At 39.0% G+C, this 23,200-nt stretch overlaps 1 protein-coding gene across 3 annotated transcripts in view; it reads right to left on the bottom strand.

Moving 5' to 3' along the window:
• The window catches only part of Klkb1 (kallikrein B1), a 30,089-nt gene extending 7,755 nt beyond the window's left edge, over window positions 1-22,334 (bottom strand). The window contains exons 1-11 of one of the 3 annotated variants that reach the window (XM_078031065.1): window positions 22,183-22,334; window positions 21,489-21,547; window positions 17,708-17,870; window positions 15,832-15,938; window positions 13,222-13,381; window positions 12,671-12,780; window positions 2,241-2,400; window positions 1,207-1,316; window positions 880-1,042; window positions 682-794; window positions 358-523 (exon numbers count right to left, since the gene is read on the bottom strand). In XM_078031065.1, coding sequence (XP_077887191.1) covers window positions 358-523; window positions 682-794; window positions 880-1,042; window positions 1,207-1,316; window positions 2,241-2,400; window positions 12,671-12,780; window positions 13,222-13,381; window positions 15,832-15,938; window positions 17,708-17,870; window positions 21,489-21,546 — 1,310 coding nt within the window. In that variant the 5' untranslated portion in view covers window position 21,547; window positions 22,183-22,334. Of the gene's footprint in view, window positions 1-357; window positions 524-681; window positions 795-879; window positions 1,043-1,206; window positions 1,317-2,240; window positions 2,401-12,670; window positions 12,781-13,221; window positions 13,382-15,831; window positions 15,939-17,707; window positions 17,871-21,488; window positions 21,548-22,182 lie in introns of those variants that run through there. The other 2 variants (XM_078031066.1, XM_078031067.1) reach the window with 2 other exon arrangements.
• Window positions 22,335-23,200: the final 866 nt, after the last annotated feature.

Raw genomic sequence — 23,200 nt, 5'->3', positions numbered from 1 at the left:
TGATATTCTTGAATACTGTGGCACAAGAGGGCCACTATCAAATGATAATGTAATGTATATTTCAAAAGATTAGAAGAAAGGTTTTCGAACATTTTCTTTTAAACAATAAATAAATGAGGAGATCAAAAGGTTTACCTGATTTAAAAATCACACAATGCATACATTCATTGAAACATAACGTGGTACATCATAAATAGATATAATTTCATATTTATCAGTTAAAAGGTTTAAATAAAAATTTTTTAAAAAAATAGAAAACAGAATAAATCTCCATTAATAAAGTCACATGATAACAGAAAAAAATAACTGCACATTTTTCAAAATGAATAGGCAAGATAAGACATATGCAAGACTTACCCATCAAAGCAATGGGCAGCAGTCAGGATCCATTGGTTTCCAATGATTGACCCTCCACACAGGTGGATCAGGTTCGGCAGCCACAACTGTAGGCTGACCTGCCAGGGCCACTCTCCCAAAGAAGAATTCGTTCCTCCCACAATGCGTGGGTTTGTTTTTGTGCAGACTGAAAAGTTTTGAAGCTAATGGTTAGAATTAGACATGAGTGAGTCCCCATCTTCCAAGGAAAATGCGATATGTAATTCTGTTACAGAAGAAAAATCAAGCTATCAAAATAACAGGGGCATCCCTTTACAGTTCTATGACAAAGCGACCTGTACTCACCAGAGCTGTCTCCTGTTTCACACAATCTCAAAGAATAACCAGAGCTCCCTTGGATCCCATGTGTAATCCTGGTTGGGGAACCATCTGAAGATAATCGCATAGAACATTTACACCTGCATCAAATGAACAGTGTAAAATTAAAGCTTCACAGAAAAGGATGAATTTATCCTGCCAATCAGGAAATAAATGTTCCCTTACTTCTTTTCCTCACAGTCTTCTGGGAGTGAAGAGTAAGTAAAAAACTGGCAGCGAACTGTCTCTGTACACATCTTTTGGCAAGCAATTGCTCCTTGCACAAAGGTCATGTTCAGTTCTTCCCCTCTAAAGTCAACTCCAGAGTAAATTTTGCTGTGGCATGGTTCTAGGCCAAGAATAAACATAAAGAGGTAAAAAGGAAAAAAAAAATCACAAAAGCAACAAATCACAGGCACAAGTTTCTGGTGCCTCAAGGACTGTTTCATCATTGTTACATTTTAGAAAGTCATATGATTTGTCACATGTACTATGATCAGTGAATCCCATTACCAGGCAGAGTTCTTTTGCAGGACAAAAGGCTATGTCCAGATATAGTGTTTTCCTGAGGAGTAGAGTAAGTTGGTTCCCCACTTGCAGAAGTTTTTAGGTAACAAACATTTCTATTTAAAGAAAAATGGGAGAGAGAAAGAAAGATGCATTAATCCATTAAGTCTCCAAATTCTCGATTCCGGAATATTCCAATGAAATTAACTCAGGTGCATTAAAATAGGTTGAAAATCATAATCCAGATATGTATTATTATAGTAATTAATATTATCATAATATCATTAAATAATCACTATATTGTTACATGTTGCACACTTTATTTAAGCTTATATAGGACTTCCACATCTGGAGCCATGGCCCGAAATGGGTTAAAAGCATCAGGCAAGTGCAAAAGCAGCTCACATCAGAAAAACAGCTCTGCACATTTTATTCACTTGAGAAATTCTCTTCAAAGTAAGTCAGACCACGGGACTCTACTAAATTATAGAGATTAAATGTAAATCAAGCCACCTTTCCCTGTGGTGAAAATTAATAGGCACAGATACCCTTAAAAAAGCATAATTAAGTTCCACTTTCTACTTGGAAAAATAAAACCCCCCATACATCACAGAATTAATTACCCTTCTATTACCCTCATGTGTGTAAAGAAAAAACTGGGTTATGTAAGGGTATAGAGGTCAGTCCAGAACCTTGATCAGGATAAACAGGGCTCTAATTTCTAGGATGGAAAAGAAAGAGAGGCTACAGGCTTCAAAGATACACAGCCAGCAAGGAGCTTTGACCTCCAGCTCATACAAAACACCAAGACCCATCAGAAAGGCTCTGCTCATTTCTTTCCCACGCCAGACGTTTCGTTTTCAATGGTGCATTTGAGAAGGTCCATGGAAAATTCCCCTAATCTCTCAATTCATCTTCCCCTGATAGAAAAGCACCTGCTTAAACTGTAGGCTCTAATGCTTTGCAGGATATGAACAAAACTTTTTCAAAACTCAAAAAGTGACGTTAAGAACAGTGGGCCCGCTCCCCTTTGTACTCGCCTCTGTGATTCTATATGCCATTCATTGGTGTGGAACGTGAAGAAGAAGCAGTTGGCATGGTAGGTGCAGATGGTCCGACACACTAGAGCATCTGGAGTGACAACTCTGGCAATATCCACATCTGTGAACGCAAGTTGCTGGAAAAGGTTCATTTGGCAACCTGAGAACTCGCAGAGGAAAGACACTCCTCAGTCAACCACAAAGGCTGGTCCTTTGTCATCACAACTAAGGACATTATGCAGATTTGTTGTTTGTTGTTGCACTAGACATCCTAAGTGGAAAACTGCCTCTCTTTTTTAAAAATTTTGTTTAGTTATGAATGGACACAATACCTTTATTTTATTTGTTTATTTTCATGTGGTGCCAGGCATTGAACCCATGCTAGGCACATGCTAGGCAAGTGCTCTACCACTGAGCCACAATCCCAGCCCCAAAAAAAAACTCTCTTAAAATATCCCCCAATTTAGCCAATCGCTGTGGTGTGCATCTGTAATCCTAGCAGCTTGGAAGGCTGAGGCAGGAGGGTTGTAAGTTCAAAGCCAGCCTTAGCAACTTCAAGGCACTAAGCAACTCAGTGAGGCTCTGTCTCTAAATAAAATACAAAAAGAGCTAGGGTTGTAGTTCAGTAGTTAAGTGACCCTTAATTCAATCCTCAATACCCTCCCCCCCAAAAAAATCCCCAAATTTATTGTTTGGTACTTGGAAGAAGGTAAAAAATGTTCTAACTCTGATAAGAAATAATTTTCTATGTCATAGAAATAAAATAACTTATGCTCCTAGTCTCCCAGCTCCATCTTCCATCAGTACAAAATGGTTAAATTACTCAGAATGTATTTTCTTTATATTACCCTGATCCTGAGTCAGGCCTTAGGAACAGGAAGTTTAGTAAGTTCTTGAATATGATGAAAAATATTTTAATAAGAAGATATTAATAAAATTCTAAGCAGCTATCCAAAATACCAACTACCCTTTGAAATTAGAACAGGAAAAATTCACTTTCATTTTCCTTACATTTTATTTTTCAATTCTATTTTTCTTCTGTTTATATTATTTAATTGATTTGATGACATAATTTTATCAAAATTATGGAAGCTTTAAGAATAATAATAGAAACTATGTGAAAGAAAAACAGTCACAATTTAAATGAACATATTTGGATTGAGACAGCATCTCCCTTAGTTCTTTCATGTGTTCGCTCTCAAAAATTAGAACTCAACTGATTAAATTAAAGAAAACAAACAAACAAATATGCACAGACCCTTGAGCTGAAATAAATGGGTCATTGATACCAGACTACAATGGCATCCTCACAAGAACAGCACAACAGCTTGTTCTACACCTTTATGTAGACATTCATAGTGAGAAGGATCTCACTATTTTATGACAAGAATCACTTATTTTCTGGACCACTGCAGATGTTAGGGTTATTCTTATTTTCTTAATTATGAGTCTATGGGACTAAGTAAACTAATTCTTTATTAGTGACAATGTTTACAAAAGAAGGCCAAAAAAAAAAATCCAGCAACCCCAAATTAAGATAGTCCTCTAAACCTATTTTTGAGATTAATACCTTTAACTTTTTATTTTAATCATTCAAACCTTTTCTGCTCCTTCTGGTTATTTTACCATCCCAGTTGCCCTCTTGATGTGTTCCAACTCTATTGCTGCACTCCAAGCGTGAATTACAGAATCGAACATGATCAGGGTCCACTTCATGCTCTGAATATCACCCTTGATGCTCTGCCTGGGTCACTTGGTTTAAAACTGATCTATTGGGTTTTTAACCCCCCTTCCTATTCTCTCCCCCTTCCTTTCTAACCATGAAGAAGCAGGATTAACCTTCTTCCTATCCTAAGCCAAGATTTCTGTCCTTTGGGTCATGGACCATAGGAATAAAGGAATCCAGACTTTGGGGTTGCCACCAGCAGGACAGAAATGGCTATCTCTTGAGGATACCAATAAACTATGACTCCAACCGGGGCACAACTGAGTGCAGCCTTTGTATCCCCTCTTGGAAAGCCCACTGTTCCCTCCAAGGGTTAGAATCTCAGCCTCTGGGAAAGGAGCCCCCTTTTCATTCCTTTGCTGGCAAAGCAATAAAACTTTTTCCTTCTTCTTCTTCTTCAAACCTTGCCATCATTAGGCTGGCATCAGGGTCAAGGTTGGACCTTTCAGTACCAAGTGTGGAACCCCAGGGGGACCTGAGGGTGCCTCCAGATCTGGCCTTCTTAGGCAGGTCTGGCACTTCAAATGCCTCCCCTTCCATGCTGAGCATGCAAGATGGCTACTGAGTTTGGTGGGAGCCAACTCCTGGAGAATTAGGAGATGGGGCGAGTTTGTCTCAGGGTGAACTACTATCCCTGCGAGTAAAGGAGGAAACATCCAAGCAGCTGCCAAGGATCATTTTGCATCAGGGAATTCCCTCCTTCTCCCCCTGAACTCTCTGAGCTGCTCCATTAGTTGAGCTACTTTGAAGAAAAGGAAACTGAACTCAGTAAAGCCGTATCACATGGACCATCTGGAGTGCAAGCTAAGACTCTTGATTCTACACATCTTTTCCCCCCTTCGTGGGGACATCTGTGGAGCCATGGTGGAGTAGTCATTGTTAGATTGGAGTAGAACATCAAGGGAATTATTTTTCCCCATCTGGTCTGTTTTAGTTTCCCATTCATCTGCCTTGGTTTGGGGGATTCCCTCTGGTTGTCTATCTCTGTGTTTTTGGAAGACATGGGCAATGCTGTGTTGATCCCACTGGGTAGCCTCTGGGGAAAGATCGTGGCTCAATGGGGTCACATACAGGTACAAACCTATGAATAAGGAAAAGCTGATGTTTAACTGTAGCACAATCAGGCCGTTGAATGATACTGTGAATTATTACATGACCTTCTATTTGGAGTTGGTGTGTTAGAGGTCAAATAAACGGAAGAGATGTATGTGCAGGCATTTATGTAGTTGCATGATATGGAGTCTCAAGGCCAGCAACTAAGTCGATGGGACAAAGAAAGGCACTGCCTCTGGTATACAAGGATAGCAAGACACCCGAAGAAAAAGTTGCAGAAGATTTAAACCCTTTCAACCCAATGCCTGCTGGCCCAACATTGCCTCTCAGTCTGGCCCCAGTTCCAGGCATGTGGGTTGAGGATGCCAGCCCTCTACTGGGGGAAAAAAAAAAAGTCCCAGGAAGCTGCCAGGGACATGGAGAAATGTGTGCATGGGGCAAGTGAACCTCTGAGGACTCCCAGTCTACTTGGCCTGCAGTGGGTAGAGGATCACCAGCCAAAGATGACTTTGTGGTGGCTATAAACACCACTAGATTATGCCCTGGGGACAGGAATATTTTCCCTTTTAAGATCCAGCAGGATACCTTATTTATCCAGGAGACACCATAACTGGGGCAGAGCAATTCTTGCTATGACAGTAACCCACTGATGTAAACGCAGAGCGGGCCTAGCAGGGTGAACTACTGCAGGTTGGGAAGGAGGAGAACTCAGCTGCTGCTTGAAAACCTTCAACTAGAGGAGACAAAAAAAAAAAAAGACTCCACCAAAAAACAAACAAACAAACACCCTGAAGCCTCTTGTATTAGCTCAGGGTCCTCAAAAACAAAAATAAAGGCCTTGTATAGCTGTACTGCTAGACTGTGACACAACTGTGCCACAAACAGCAGGGGCTACATCCTGTAGTGATAGGAGAAGCTGCATAAGCAGAGAGCTTCGGTAGGTGGAGGCCACTGACATAAACCCCTCACAGCTACTTGATACGGCCTAATGTACATTATGACCAGGAGGTGCAAAGGGATCCTCAAGGAAGCCTAAAGAAAAGCATAGAAAGGTCCACCCTCCGTTGAAAATTAGCATGCCCAATGTTGGAAGAAGGAGCCCACTGTCACGGGAAACTTGCTCAAAGTTGATGATGTTGCAATAATAAGAGCGACAAGTGGAGCGCAATGGCATCCATTGCACAAACCTCTTGAATGCAAACTGGGAGAACAAAGATCAGCTTTTTGGATGCCAGAGGAGCCCTCTCCTGGGGTGAGGTTTGTTGTGTAAGTTAAGAACTGAAATAAGGTTCTCACCCAAAAAGTAAGTGCCACCAGAAAGTTCCTGCTTTCACTTGCCAGCCAAGATAAGGAAATGGAGCCTGCTCTGTGGAGGTCTGCTAAGAAAGTGAATAAGGCCATATGGGGCTGAAGGGACCCTAGGAAGGGTGACCAGTGCTATCCCAACCAAGATTTACCTAAGGAGGAGGTATAGCTTACTCCTTAAGAAAGACTATCTCCCTTAAGTGAAAGGCATTAATGAGGATTCAGCCTTTTCTGGACAAATTTTTAAAACACGGATTGAGTCAGCTTTGTCAGATCCCTTATAATACTCCAATTCTTCTTGTTGAAAAACCTCATGCTGTGCTGATTTGTGCAAGACTTAAGAGCTATAAATAAATAATATCATTCAGTATTTTCAGCCCATAGCACCAAATCCATACACTCTGCCGACTGTGGTGCCAGGAGACTGACTGGTTCACAGGATAGATTTACAAGATGCTTTTCTTCTGCATCCCACTGGATGTAGATAAAAAGGTCCCAATACTTTTGTGCTGAGTGACAGGACTCTAATACTACAGTAACCACCAGGTATTACTGGACTGTCTCACCCTAGGGATTAAAAAAACTCTCACACTGTTTAGCGAGAATCTGGCAGAAGATCTTCAAGGGTTATGACTAGATCAAGGAATCCTTTTGCAATATGTGGATGACCTGCTTAGAGCTGGCCCCAACTATAAACACTGTTTTTTTAAACACTAGTGTTATAATGAAACACGGTACCTCCTGAGTACATAAGTTGCCCACAAAAAAAAAAAAAAAAAGTCTCAGGTTTATAAACAACAAGTCACCTAACCAAGTTTCCAACTTGGCCAAAGAACCCACGGTTTGATATCAGATCAGAAGCAGACTGTCTCTGAGAAATTGGGAACCAGAGACAGTTACATGGGTTCTGACATATTTGGATGCCTAATTTTCGACTGATTGCCAAACCCCTATAGGAGATGTAACAGAAATAGAAACTTTGATTTAGACACCAGAATACCAAACTGCCTTTGATAATTTAAAACAAAGCCTCATGAAATGCCTGCCCTAGGCCTGCCTGACATACAAAAAGACTTCATGAGAAATAAGGCAAAGCCCTTGAAGTTCTCTCACAGACACAGGGAGCCATATTGAGACCTATAGCCTATTCATCAAAATAGCTCAACCACACAGGAAAAGGATGCCCCCCTCCCTCAGGAGATAGCTGCTACGTGTGACTTACTACAAGAGGCTGAACAGTTCACTCTAGGACAACCCATTACTTTGTCTGTTTCTCGCCAAATCCTGGTCCTACTAAAACTGATGGATGGCTACTGGCTGAGTCCTGGGAGGTTGCCAAGATACCTATCAGGTAGTCCAAACGTTAACCTTAAAACTATATTCACCTTAAATCCAGCAACTCTGTTGCCAGAAGATGAAAACAGGCTAATACAACACGACTGCTCAGAGATCTTGAGACTCTTTGCTCCAGTAGGTTGGATCTGCTTGGTCAGCCTATCACAGAGCTGGACTGGAAACTCTTCACCAATGGGAGCAGCTTCATGGACAACAGCCAGCAGAAATCTGGAAATGCTGTGCTCATGCAGCCACAGGTGCTCAAGGCTGAGGCTTTGCCACTGGGAGCATTGGACCAGAAAGCCCAGCTAATCGCTCTGACAAAGAGCTCTCAGACTTCCAAAGAAATGAAGGTAAACATTTATACTGACTCAAAATGTACTTCCATGATTGCTCAAGTACATAGAATTCTCTAGAATGCAAGAGAGCTCCTCATAGCTGGAACAAAGACATTAAACAGATCCTTGATAGAACGGCATTCATACAGGATGTGGCCTATCCAAAGCAGATGGTGATCATGCACTATTTCAGTCATCAGAAGACTGATGCTTATGTGGCTGGAGGAATCAGGCTGATGCTAGGGGAGCCTGGTAAACAAACTGTTCAACAGGGCCCTAAAATCTCAACTTAAACCAGACTAACACAAACCTTCTTCAACGGAGGAGGATGAGAAATGGGCCAATGAATGGAGTTTTGATTCCTGGGATAGAGCTGCCAAGTGGAGATGGGATTCCCACAGGCTCCTCCTCTTGCCTGGCCTACTTGAGAGTGTTCACCATGGGAGGACACTTTGGTAAATGTCATCAAGCCCCTCTCTGGAGGACCATGCCTCCAACAGACTATTCAGCAAGTGACTCCAAACTGTGTCTTAAGTACCTCAAACAATCCAAAGACCAAAAGACGGCTGACTATGAAAGGAACACAACATGTAAAAACACAGCCTTTTGATGCTTGACAAGTAGATTTTACTCATAAGCCCTGAGCCACAGGAAACGTCAGATTGTACTGCTAGACACCTTCTCCGGGTAGGTTGAAACTTATGCCACTAGAACACACACATACACAGCCAAGTGTGGAGGTACTAACCTGTAAGCCCAGCAGCTTGGGAGGCTAAGGCAGGAGGATCCCAAGTTTAAAGCCAGACTCAGCAACTTAGTGAGGCCCTGAGCAACTTAGTGAGACCTTGTCTCAAAAATAAAAAATAAAATAGGCTGGGGATGTGACTCAGTGGTAAAGTGCCTTTCAATCTCTGGTACCAAAAAGAAAAAAAAAAAAAAAAGAACACACACACACACACACACACACAAAAAAAACCTTCAGAAATAACTAAAGTTCTCTTGAATGATCTGATCACAAATTACAGACTCCCCTCCTCAATGCAAAGTCTCTTTCTGCATAGGTGGCCCAGCATTTGAGCAAAGCATTCGCTATCCATCAGAAGCTACCCACATTCTGTAGACCCCAATCTACAAGGAAAACAGAAAAGATAAACCACACCTAACAGAAAGCTGTGGCTAAATTACGGTAACAAGCCCACCACAGTGGGCTAAAGTGCTGCCAATTGCTCTCGTTTAGATAAAGTGACCCCAGAAGCAGGCTTAAATTGAGCCCTAGGGGAAAAAAAAAAAAAAACAAAAAAACAGTGTACGGGAGAAACTTCTGGTACCTTGGGGCAGGGGAGTGGAAAATGGGAAAATGTAGATATGTAGATATAGCGAAAAAACTAGATTAAAACAGTATGAACTACAAATCAGTCAAATATTAGCTGCTATATTATGAAGGGATCCTTTCAGGTCCCAATCAAGTTTGAAATCACCTCTCCCTCACTTCAGGTAAACGTCCAAAAGAAAAACGACATCAGGTTTTAAAAACCTTCTATTCATAAGACCCCTCCCTTGGTTGCCCATTCTTAGCAGGAAGTAGCTTGGAGATGTTGTTGCCCATTTTTCCATAGAAATGGAAGATAGAAATCGACAGTGGGGAAATCTAAAAGGGTTCCACTTTGTGCTTTGAATATAGCCTTTCCTCTCTGCCACTGCTGCTTATTTTTAAACTTATATTTTATTTTTCCTTCCTTTTTCCCTCTCCCCATCTCTAACCATAGAGTAGCAAGATTGACATTTTTCCCATCTTAGGCCAAATTATCTATCCTTCATGGACCACAGGAATGAAGGAATCCAGACTTCAGGGCTGGTACCAGTGGGGCCAAGAAATGGCTGTTTCTCAAGGCTGCAAATGAATTTTGAGTCCTAACAGGGCATAGCCAGAGCATAGCCTTTGTATCTCCTCTTAAAAAGCCCTCTGTTGCCCCTGACAGCAGGACAGCCTCTGAGGCAGGAGTTCCCTGTGTTTCTCCTTTGCGAACAAAGCAATCAAATTAATTTCTCCTTTTTCTCAAAACCTTGTTCTCACTGAGCACAGGGATGCACACCTACAATCCCAGTGGCTCAGGAAGATAAGGCAGGAAGATTGCAATTTCAAAGCCAGCTTCAGCAACTTAGCAAGACCCTAAAACCTAGTGAGACCCTGTCTCAAAATACAAAATAAAAATGTCTGGGATGTGGCTCAGTGGTTAAGTGTCCTGAGTTAAAACCCTGGTACCAAAAGAAACCAACAAACAACGATAAAAAACAAACAAACAAAACAACAACAACAAAAAAAATCCACCTTTTTCTCACTATTGGATCAGCAATGGGGACAAGGACTGAGTGTTGGTATCAATCTTTCAGTCCTGGTCTGACCCATACAGGTGACAAAAGGACTTCTTGATTCCAAAGACTATTTTCTTTCTTTATAAAGCCAGTTTGTTTGGTTTGTGTACCAAAAAGCACTACAGCTGGTAGAATAAGGATCTCCAAAAATCATCTCCTTCACAAAAGTGGGGATGATATTGGCAAAAATCATTAGAACCAATATTTTTCAGAGCTCTGGAAATTAACCAAAGGCAAACAATGATCCAGGGACCAGTAACTTAAAAAAAAAAAAAAAAAAAAAAGGCACCACTCGTTCCCTATTCCAAGCTGGCTGCCATTATTTGATGTGTCAGGAAGTTCCCTAGAGAATCCCACTCACAAGACTTGAATTTATTTGACTGAACCTTGAGATTACTCATTGTTTCCAGCCTTTTCTTTGGGAGCATTTTCTGGGGGGGGGAAGAGGGAAGAAGAAGAAAAGGAAAAACAAAATCACAGTGATTATATAATGTTGTAGCTGCCTAAGGCATCAGTAACAGCTGGAACAAATACCAAACCAGTAAGATGGTGAACAGTTTTCCTGCTCAGATGGCGAGTAGTTTTGTCTCATAGATGAGGAGAAACGTGAGTATCCTAAAACCTTCTTTTGAAATCCATGCAGGAAGAAGGCCAAGAAGAGAAGGAAGTCTTTAAACATACTCACAGGTGGGTTGAGAGGTAGGAAATTTTGCATTAAAAGAGGAGGGGGGGGGAAGTAAAATGTGTGCAGGTTCAACATTTATCTGTGTGACCTTGAGCAGATCATTTCACCTTTAGGAGCTTTAATTCCTTATCTGTGAAATTGAGAAAATCCTTGGTGAAACTAAAGAGAGGGGACAAAGATGGGGTAATGACTACAAATCACCCTGAACTTATGAATGTGTCTGAACCATTAGGCCTTAGATGGAGTCTTGTCTTCTAGGTTTAGTTGGCATCTGAGGACTATGGAAGAATGGACTCAGGGAGAAGCCATGCTTGTAAGAGCTTACTCCCCTTCCTTAAATATCCAGGAGTTTTATCACTCTGTAGAAGCCACTTTATTAGATTGAAGTAGTATGTGAACTCACTGTAACTTAACAAGGAAGCAAGCACAGAACAGGTAGAGATTAGATACATGAGGTGCTCTTTCAGGCTGTGGGCAGCAGCTGGGAAGGGCCTGAGGTCTCCACACATGCCTGCTTGCCTTTCCAGTTTGTTCCACCATGTTATGACACAGCGAGATGCATTTGCTAGGTGCAGCCACCCAATTTTGGAATTCCCAGCCTCCATAACCCTAAGCTAAATAAACCTCTTTTCAAAAATATAAATTACTCAATCTCAAGCACTCTGTTATAGTAACAGAAAACATACTGAGACAAGTGCTATGTACAGAAGGCAATGCTTCTGAATAAAGAGTCCTACCTCCTGCAGTCCATACCTTCAAAAATTCTCCCAGAAAAAAATGTGAATATTAAAATTAATAATCAATAAATTTGAATCAACAAACTGGCACACAACTGACTTCTCAATCTTCCACAGAGAGGTCTTTGCCCAGCATCCAAGATAGACCTTGGCACAGAGCTATGTGGGAGACAGATTTGGTTTCCATAATACCTCATTATTATTAATAATATTGTGCTAAATAAGATGAAGTTTCATGGCAATTGTTTGGATAATTCAACTGAAATCACCTAAATATCTGGAACGCTAGGGTTTTATTGATTCATTATGGTAGAACCATTTCACTAGATACGAACATCCTCAAGAATTGATCCTATAGTTTTCTCTACACTATCACTGTATTATTTCCTATTACTGCTCTTGCAGGAGTGTTATCACCAACTTAAAGACTTAAAACAAGACAATTTGATGTTCTATCGTTCTAGAAATCAGAAGCCTGAAATGGGTCTTTCTGGACTGAAATCAAGATGTTGGCAGGGTTTTGTTCCCTTGGGATGCTCTATAGGAAAATCTATTTCCTCATCCTTTTCTAAAAACCACTTGCCTTCCTTTTGTACCTTTAAAGCCAGCAGGGTAACATCTCCCTGACTCTGACCCTTCTGCTTCCCAAGTTCTCTTACAATGATACAGAGGTCTACATCCAGACAAATACAGATAATCCAGAATAATCTCACCATTTTAAAGTCCTTAACTTGGTCACATCTACAAAGATTCTTTTGCTGAGTTAAGGCAACATATTCATGAGTTCCAGTGACTCATTCTGGGCACACAGTGAAACAGTGGTCCTCTACTTAGGAAACAGTGGTCCTCTACTTAGGAAACAGTGGTCTTCTACTTACCAATTTCTGAAAGTGCACAGGGCTTCAGTGAGAATCCAGATACCAAATTCTTCACTTCCGTGATTCTGGTAGGTGCTCCATTAAAACTGCGCTTTAATAGACAGATGTTCCTGAATGTAAAGAAAAGAGGTGATTCTGCATCTTGCACTTGAAGGTGTATGAAGCTGTCCAGGTTGTATTTGGCACTGAAACGATCCGTGTTCAGTAGAAAATAAACAAAGGCAATCAGAAGCCAGAACAATAACCTTTATAGTGAGTGGGTTAGGGGTTTGCATTACTGATAAAAGGGACACCCTTTCCCTCTGCAAAAGGAAGTTTATCCTGATTAAGGGGATGGAAGACCCTAAATTTTTATTCTACAAATACAGCTTATCTGAGGACCAATTGGAGCTTATTCTCTTTAGAGAAAATGACAGCCAAATAAGGAAGGTAGTTAGGACAAAATACCCAGTTGGTTTTTAGTTGGGGGAAAAAAAGAAAACAAGCTATGAAGAATACAAATAATCCAAAATGCACCATCATAAAAGACACACTCTATGAATCTGACTTACCGATACCCAGCAAGATAAAAATTTGGGGTGGCATACGAGAAAAATTGGCAGCGAATATCATTAGTGCACAATTTTTGGCATTCTTCAACACTTTGAACCTTAGACATATCAAAATTGGCTCCTCTCATATCAATTCCCTCAAAAGTCTCTCGGTGGCAAGCTGTACAAATGAAACATGTAAAGTCAGTCAAGTTCCTGTCTAGAGGGAGCTCATTCCCCATCATTTGGGCATGGTAATTTTAAAGGTAATATCCCCATTTTATCTAGGGGATTTAAATTTTCTATTATATTTCTACATTGTCAAACTCTGCTTGAAATAAATATAACCCAAAATGATTTTCCCTTAGAATACCATCATTAAAAAAGGGGGTTATTTTGCTCCCTAAACTGCAAGATATACACAACAATACAGGTAACAATACATTGAAATTATCAATGGGCACTGGAAAGTAAAGTAGGCAATGATAACAAGGATCCTGATTATGTGAGCCAAGGATCTGTGTTATTAAAAAGACTAATGTGCCTTTGACCTTCTGCACTTAGTGAAGGAGATTCTTTATCTCTGCTGTATTTCTCCACTTTTGACTACTCAAGTCTGATTATGAGTTATTATCTGTAAGCCCTGACATTGACCTCTCTGTGTCAAATCTTTATAAAATGTGGAGAGTTCTTGTACCTGCATGTTAAAACAGCTTCCACTTTTGTTCTAAAAGTTTGTTCAATTCTATTTAAGTACCCTTTTAATTGAAATTTATCTTATCTGAAAAAAATGTACATAATTAACGGTGAGCCAAATTAGTCTTTTTTAAAAATCAATTTGTTAGACCCTTGGTTAAAGAACCAGTATAACTAGCAGTGTAAACCCAAATCTATTTTATATATATATAAAATATATACGTATATATTTTATATATATATATAAAATATATATATATAATTTTCCGCTCTTAAAATGTGTGAATCCATAAAACTAATTTTAAGCCTGGGAAGGTCAGAAAACGTACACAGTTGCAGGAAAACATTATATTGAGGTGGGCAGGGGAGTGGATGACCTTCAGGGGTTCCTGAAGATAGGACTCTGTAGGTTACAGAAAAAAAGTCTCTTTTAAGTTTACTACTGATGAGAAAAACAGGCGAAGGGTGGGGGTGGGATAATTGCAATTGAAAACTCTTCATTATGATTATACAAAACCTTTAAATATACCTCTAAATGTTTTTTTTGTTGTTGTTGTTGTTTTTTACTAGAATTGATCCTGAGTTTGGAGACTTTGTGTACTTGCTGGGAGTTTTTTGTTTGTTTGTTTTCACTTATTTAAGATGTTTGGAGAGAATGAAAAAGGAATTTTAAAATCAAGCTAGTGAGTTGACTGATTTGGGGCATAAATTAACAATAATTAAATAGTATTGAAAAATAGCACAATATTTGTTATTCTTTAAATATTGCTGTAAGATACAATAATTGGAAATAATACCAAATTATACTAGTATATAAACCTGATCTTATACATAGGAAATGTACTTTGCCTCAGGGTAACTACATCTATTACACTGGCTTAGCCAGGCCTTCAAATTTATAATGAAGGCCCTGCTACCCCTGGTTAACTGGTTAAAATTCTAACTGAAGGCTCAAAATGTGGCTTATTCAAAGAGTGGTGTTAGTGGGGGAGGAAAAGGTGACTTCTGAAATTTGAACCCATAAAATTAATGGTATACAGTAAAGATACAATAGTAATGATAGGTAGTCCCAGCATAGTTACTTTAAAGATTCCACCAACCCATCAGTTGACAGGATCTTTTCATCACTATTCACTTTCTGTCCAGTCCCAGTGTCACTAAAGAAACACTTCCTTTGTCAAATTGTTTAGGATGATGTTGGAAATTGTTTCCTAAGATATCAGTTGCAACAGGTGTGGAACTTAATCCTCTAGCATCCCAGTTTTCAGATTCCTTCTAAGAAGAATTATTATTCGCCAGATTTATAGAATCCAGTCCTTCAGTTTGGGTTGAATGGTATTCAACAAGCTTTCTTAAACTCTTGTTAATGGCACTATTGACATTTGATGGCACCAGAAATGTGGTGAAGAATGTGTAGCACCATCTCTGGCTTCTGCCATTTTATATATATATATTATAATCTCCCCTACTTAACACTACCAAAAGCATCTCTAGGTATTGCCAAACGTTCCGAGGTGGAAGGGAGGGTATAAAATCACTGCTGATTGAGAACTACTGATAAGAACTGCAGATTACCTTCAAGTGAACTGGGAGGGAAATGGTTTTCTTTTATTGTCTTATCTGAACTCAATAACAGACTATCCTTTGGCTATGTTTTCACTTCCTGCAAATATTAAACTATACTACTAACCTCATAAAAAAATAGAGGCTCCTTAAGCATGTGTGTACTGACTGATATGTTGACTGATAAAGACAAGAGAATTTTCAAGATAAACATGCTTCCCTCTTTACATCCATTACACTACCTCATCTTTGTTATTTTTTTTAGTGCTCCCTTCCAAAAGTGCACAGCAGTACAGACTTTGAGCAAAAGCTATTTTAAAGGAGATCAGTTATTAACTCAAATTTAGTTAAATAATAAAATACACATCTTACCACTTATTAGGTGGCCACACTGCTTTAAGGAATGCCCAGAGATTGCATTTTTCCTATGCACCCTTGGTAATGTTCCGGTAACACTGTCTTTCAAGAAGCAGCCAAACCTGTTTTTAAAAGTAGCTTCACTCAGGAAGTAGAATCAATAAACACACACTAAAGAAATGTCTAGCATTTTCTACACATTACTAAATGAAACCAGGAATAAGAAAATTAATGTTGTTTCCCGACATTTGCTGGAAAAACACTCAGAAGTGATTGTGTAATATGTGGTGGTCTCTGTAATACCTCACATAAGCATTGTTTTTCTTCATGCTCACAGAAAGTCAATCATATTAGAGTTGATTGTTCCTATCTTTCTAAACTTCCAGGGTGATTCCCAACTGGTGATTTTTTTTTTTTTTTTTTTGGTAACAAGGATTGAACCTAGGGGCACTTAACCACTGAGTCACATCCCCGGCCCTTTTTATTTTTTTATTTTGAGACAGGGTCTTTCAAAATTGTTTAGAGCCTTGCTAACTTGCTGAAGCTGGCTTTGAACTTGGGTTCCTTCTGCCTCAGCCTCCAGAGCTGCTGGAATTACAGTTGTGTTCCACCACAAAGAGCATGGTGATTATTTTTATAAATAATTTACTTAAAATTTAAATCAGTAATAGGAGGTGGATCTCTATATAGTACTTATCATTCTTATCAGTTATTTGTAATCTACATCTCCTGGAAGACTTCTTTCTGTCTTTAATGTCAATCTTAATGTTTATTTCATTATTTATAAGAATTCTAGAATTCAACTTTTAATGTGATGCCTCTCACAGTCTGAGTTTTCTGTACAGTTTAACATGTAAGATCAGAGAATGAATATTGAATTTCTAGTTCTTAAACTCAAATAGAGTGGGAGATGAGAAAAGAGTTATGGGTATGAAAAATGGAAACAAAATATTTTGTTCTGGTTATTAATCAAAATGAAAGAAAATTAAGATGAAGCTATGAGTGTGTACAATAAGCATCTTTACAAACTAATTAATATTTTAATCATTATTTTTCAAATTCTTTTTCAAACTGTAGTTCATAATACATCCTCTCTCTCTCTCTCTCTCTCTCTCTCTCTCTCTCTCTCTCTCTCTCACACACACACACACACACACACACACACACACACACACACACATCCTGTACACTCTAGGTAACCAAACTGGCTTACTGTAGGCACCGATCACTAGTCCTGGGTCTTACACAACTATGTTCTCAACAAAATGCTTGATTCATGTTATATCTTTTTCTTTTTTGGTACTAGAGATTGAACATAGAGATACTTTACCACTGATTTACATTCCAACACTTTATTTCATTTTGAAACAGGGTCTCATTATGTTGCTGAGGATGGCTTCAAGTTTGTGATCCTCCTGCCTCAGCCTCCTGAGTTTCTGGAATTACAGGCATGTACCACTGTGCCAAGCATTTTATATTTCATTAAGACGGAACTATTCACAAATGTGATTAAGTGAGACAGTTAACTATATATTTCCTGGTGTAGGTGAAATGTTTCCCTATTATTAGACCCTTTCTTGAGACAATCTCTTGATAATTTTTTAAGTGCTTTTTTTCTTGAGGCATTGGGTTGAAAATAACTGGCTTCTACTACTTTAAGTCAATTCAGTGATTTTTTTTTAAAACACAGTTTCCTAGGACCGAGACACTGGTTCAGTAGGTCCAGCCTGTGGCTAAGGAGTCTGCTTTTGTAAGTCCCACTCCAGGGAATCCTAATGAAGCTGGTCTTTGAACTCATTGGAGAATCCTGTGAGATACTTCAGCTTTTTGCACATCCGATACCATTTTGAAAAATGACTGAATTGGCCCATAATGAAATGCAAATTCTTACTTTTTAGCTGGCTCCTGAGTTAAAATTGCTGGAAGAAAACTGAATAGCAAACACCGGGGGTGGAATGTGCACATCATCCGACAGTGCTGAATATCTGGGCTGTACACGGAAGTGATATCCCCACCTCTGAAGAAAGTATTTTGATATACTTGAATCAGGCAGCCTGTGATATAATCATTAAAAGTTAATGTGGAATCAATGCAAATAATAATTATAACAGAAATATATTGCCTTCTTTTTTTTTTTTGCGGGGAGGGGGCTGTGTACCAGGGATTGAACTCAGGGGTACTCAACCACTGAGCCACATCCCCAGCTCTATTTTGTATTTTATTTAGAGACAGGATCTCATTGAGTTGCTTAGCACCTTGCATTTGCTGAAGCCTGCTTTGAACTCTCCATCCCCCTGCCTCAGCCTCCTGAGCCACTAGGATTATAGGCTTGTGCCACAACACCTGGCTGTATGTTGCATCCCTAACCTTCTTTCTTCTTCTAGTGACTGCACAAAGATGTTTATAGCATGACTTTGATTATAGAAGCAGAATGAAACATATTAAAGCAATTATTTGGACAACATACAATATTATTTAATGTCATTTTAGAAAAGTACTTCTGTATAAAAAATTGGATAATTGTTAAATCATAGAATAATTTGCAGATCAATGATCAATTATCCCCAATAAAATATACTAACTTTATTTCTCCCTGTTGCCCAACATGCTATGAAAATAAGCCCTAAACATAATGATATTCGATCTATTTTTCAAAACTTTCAAAACAAACATCTCCCTAGATAATCAATAACTCTGTAAGAAAAGCTTGAGGCAGGCTTTATTTTCTGCATCTGACATGTATTTTTTTTTTTTAAGAAAGAAGTTAAATAACTAGGTCTCAGAGTGTACTGATTTGCCCAAGATCTGTATAGTTAATTAATGTCCTGGGACACAAACTGAGCCTTTCTAATTTCAAATCTTGTTTCCCTTTTCTAGTGTGCAATGTTAAATGTTGTTCTTCAACTCAGTTTAATTCAAGCAAATTATTTTTTTGTTAAGATAATTTCTAGATAGTTTAAGCAAATGCATGCACACACTAAATCAAAAATAAAATTTCCACCACTTGCTGTTTGGAATTAATCACAGTTCTTAATTACTTTGCACCCCACATATTATTAGAGAATTGTCTTTACTGGCGTTCCCATCTGAATTTGAATTTACCTTGAAAGGTAATGTATTAATCAAATTCTGATTAATAAACTTTCCAGTTCAGATAGTACATCCATCTTAGTCAATCAACTGTTAACCAGGCAATATTCCAATGGCAACTGTCTATACCCTAGTGCGGTAGTCACTCTTCAATTTAAATAGTGTGTATTTTTGAGTTGCCTTTCAGAGAATGGGCAACTCAGACAAAATGTATTTCCTTAGGTTTTAACATTTTATCTGCCCCATTCCAGCTGTCTGGGAACTCTGGCCCTGAGACCCATTTGATAACCAGACCAGCAAGATTGCTTCTCTTCCTCTTGGCATTGTGGCTAACAAGCTAACCACTTGGGTAAGGTCTATATTTGGCAGGAGCATAAATCTCTTCGGGTTAAAGCTTCTGGGGATACAAGTTCCCAAGGGTGTATGCCTAGATTTTGTACATGCACAAAACATGGAATAGTTGGCCCAAGGGCAATGCTAACCATAAAAAAGCCTTGTTGTTTAGACAGTTGGTGTTTTGGCTTATTCATAATTATCAAGCAGCTACATGGTCCTGATTGTAAGGCACTTACAAGGGTGTAAACTAGGACCAATGCTGGCCTGGGTGTTCCCATTCTGCAGTTGAGTCTTTGTGAACTGCCATGTCAGTTAGGGCACCTAGAAATGTATCAACTTTGGAGCTGAATGGAAAGAAAGTTCTAGTGCATTCCTGTCTATCCTCTAATCATCATAGCTTTCACAGTTTTTACATGTCCCTGAACATTGAGCAGATTGTTTGGTCTTGTTAAAAAATTTACATGATCAATGAGGAGAAGCAAAGCATTCTAATTTTTTCAAAAAATTAAGTGACATCTGGGCAGGGTGGCACACACCTGTAATCCTAGCAGCTTGGGAAGCTGAGGCAGGAGGATTGTGAGTTCAAAGCCAGCCTCAGCAAAAAGTGACACTATGCAATTCAGTGAGACCCTGTCTCTAAATAAAATACAAAATAGAGCTGAGGATGTAGCTCGGTGGTCAAGTGCCCCTGAGTTCAGTCCCCAGTACTAAAAAAAAAAAAAAAAAACAAAGAAAGAAAGAAAAAGAAAAAAAAGTTAGGTGACAAATATAAAAAGATAATCTACTAAAGAAATAAAAGTGATTAGTAAGTATGTGAAAAATGGTAAGAATCACAAATCCATATAAGATAAAACAAAAAATGTCAATTTACCCATAAAGTTAGCAAAAAGTCAAAATTAAAAAACCAGTGTTTTCATATTGATTTTGATTCCAAATAATAGAAAAACTAGTTCAAAGTAGCTTGGGTACAAATGAAATTTATTGGTCCAGAAGCCAAAAAGCCCATGGTAAATCTGGTTTTAGGAGTAATTGCATAAAATATTCAATGTATAACATCAGTACACAATTTGTCTACATCAATTTTCTCTGTTCTGTAGTGGTACCATTGATCTCATTAGGAGCCTTATTTCTAGGTCTAAGCCAAATTGTTCTTACAATACTTTGGCTCTATTGGGTCATTGCAGTCAGCAGGATGTGTGTACTTCCTGATTCAAGTCTGGCTGGGACATAAGCTCTGGCTCCGGTGTCAATAGCAGAAACCACATGGACCAAAAATGAGAGGAGCAGATCTCCAGAAATAAATTTGGATACTGTTGCCCAAAAGGTGACAATATGCCTGGTCACAAGGCTACAGATGCCTATTAGAGTTGACCTAAGCAGATAATGGAGAATTCTCACATGCCAGTGGGAAGACTTATACTTCTTTACAGCATTAATGTGGTTTTTACATGGCAATGAATTAGGGGTTGAGGGACAGATGGAGGAGAGGTATGAGTCAGAGTTAAAAAAAAAAAAAGCTTTCCTAAAAAAATTGTTTCTTATTACAAATACAAATCTCATCCAGTGGTATTTATCTTAGTCACACATCTAAGAGATCAATAAACAATCTTGGAGTAGTCATCTGAAGTTGTTATAGACTCAGAACCTACTCCTAGTGGTAACCCAGAGAATATTTCACCCAGCAATGACTAATGAAAAACAATGAGCAAAGTCATTCTGCAAATTAATGACATAAGTAAATCAACAATACCAAAACATGGTGTTGAAAACTATTCATCGAGAATATCAAAGGTATGTTTTAGTAAGTTAAATTTAAGCCATTTCAGAAATGGTTCCTTAGTGGCCTAGAGTAAAATTACCACGTACCTGTCAGACACTTGATGGGACCCAGATGCTATGGTACTCCTTTTAATTTTTAGTGGTAAAAATAAAAATAGAAGTCGAATCATTCATTTTGAGATCTGCTTTGTAAAGAGTCATCTCCAAAAAGAAGCTTTTCTAGTACCTGCTCCAAGACATCTCATTCCTAGGCTCCTCCCCCTGCTAAATCATGTATGTTTAGGACAACATATCTGGGAAGAAGTGTCTTGCCTTCAAACATTGAAAGGATAATTCTCCTGAATTACCAGGGGCTGCCTCCTTCCTCAAAGCTGTATATTCTTGACCTTTCTCCAGGATGGTACAATTTGTTGGACTATTCATCTCTCAAACACCCTAACTTCATCTCTTGTAGATAAAATACTTACCACAGGAAACTGTAGCAAACAAACAAATGAAATAAACTGCGTGCTTCAATGAAAACATCCTAAAAAAAAAAACAACACATACATAAGTCTGTTAGTTGGGAATCATATTTAACAGACATTTAACACAAACCTTAATCTTAGATGATACAGATTTTCTTATAACTGTCTGAGTTACAAATCAAAGCATAATATTACCAATAGAGAGAGCCAGGAATTTTTAAATTTCTTGTGGATTTTTTTTTGTTTGTTGGTTTGGTTTTACTTTTTGTCTCTAGGAACTTGGAAAATTTAGAATGCTTCCCAAGATAGAGAATTGAGAGTTTTACACTATTATTGTTACCTTTTTCAGCTCTGTTGCTAATAATTTTGAAAAGAGAATTGATAGGGAAGAATTAAACAGTTGCTAAACCTCTTGACATAAATAAAAATACATGTATTATAATAGCAATAACACCAGTCCAGAATCTCTATCTATAAAATAGTAAAGCCCCTCTAAAAATGTTAAACCAATCAAATATTGTCTTCGATTTTAAAATGGCATGCAAATTTAAATATTTCCACATACAAGAGCATCAGTTTTTTCTAGACACTCAGAAAATTAGAACACAAACTAATAGATTCTTCACAAAGTAAAAATTATACTTTAGAAACAAAACACTCTTTGGAAGCAACCAGAATAATAAAAATTTGCTACCTGAAAACACAATTGCTTCTGTGGTTCTGAAGATGAGGGAGTCTCTCGCCACTTAAAATTGAACACTCCTCTAGCTGTTCTTAATATGTGGTACGGCAGGCAATATTTGCTTGGCTTCAATATTGACTTTGGGTCGCTGCTAACACTTTCAACTTTTTGTCCTGTCGAAATATTCCCGAACACCCTCTTCCTGTATTTAGCTACCTAATATATTAACTATTTCTTAGAGTAATATCAACAAGATGGCAGACTAGGATTTCTGGCACTCATTCCCTTGTGGAAACATTAGTTTGAACAACAACCCAAGCACAAAATATCTTCTCAAGAACTAAGGAATCTAGATGAGAGGTTAAAGTACCCGGTTGGACCACAGAAATAACAAAAAGTCATGTTGAAAACGTGTGGAAAAGACATTCCTCTCAATGAAGGAAAGAGAATAAGGCATATGCCCAATTTTGCTACAGATTTCAGCCCTAAGCCTGCCCTAGTGAATCTCAGGACCAGGGCAGCCACTGCAGAACCAGGCTCCAGGCAGGTTAGGTACTCTCAAACCCAACCTCCAGGCCCACCACATGGGCCCAGCGGCCTCTGGCTTATTTCAGACCAGGAAGACCCTGGAGCTCCAGATACTCCCCACAAAGCTAAGCTTGAAGCCTACCCCAGCTCCAAGCTTGTCCCTGTGACTCCACAGTCCAGGCTAACTCCTGAAGACCCAGGATTCAGACCCATCCCATCACCAGACCTTCCCCAATGAACTCAGGTCCAGTGAACCCAGCTGCCAAGCCCACTCCAGTGGGCCCTAGTGGCCAGCTGTGGACTCAGAACAGATCCAACTCCATAGACAGAGGGATCAGGTGAGCTCAAAGTCAGGTTGGCTTCTGAAGTTTCCAGCTCAAGACCTCCCCCCGCCCAGTGTCAGGTCAGCCCTCAAGACTTTAAGCCAGTTCTTCTGCACAGGATCCTTGCAGCCCCACTCTCAACCTGTTCTCCAGTCATGCTTTTATGGATACAGTGACCA

The sequence above is a fragment of the Ictidomys tridecemlineatus genome, chromosome 14 (genome assembly GCF_052094955.1).
Source record: "Ictidomys tridecemlineatus isolate mIctTri1 chromosome 14, mIctTri1.hap1, whole genome shotgun sequence".
NCBI classification, from domain to species: Eukaryota; Metazoa; Chordata; class Mammalia; order Rodentia; family Sciuridae; genus Ictidomys; species Ictidomys tridecemlineatus.
The sequence above is the reverse complement of the archived record's forward strand: the minus strand, read 5'-3'. Positions and strand labels throughout refer to the sequence as shown.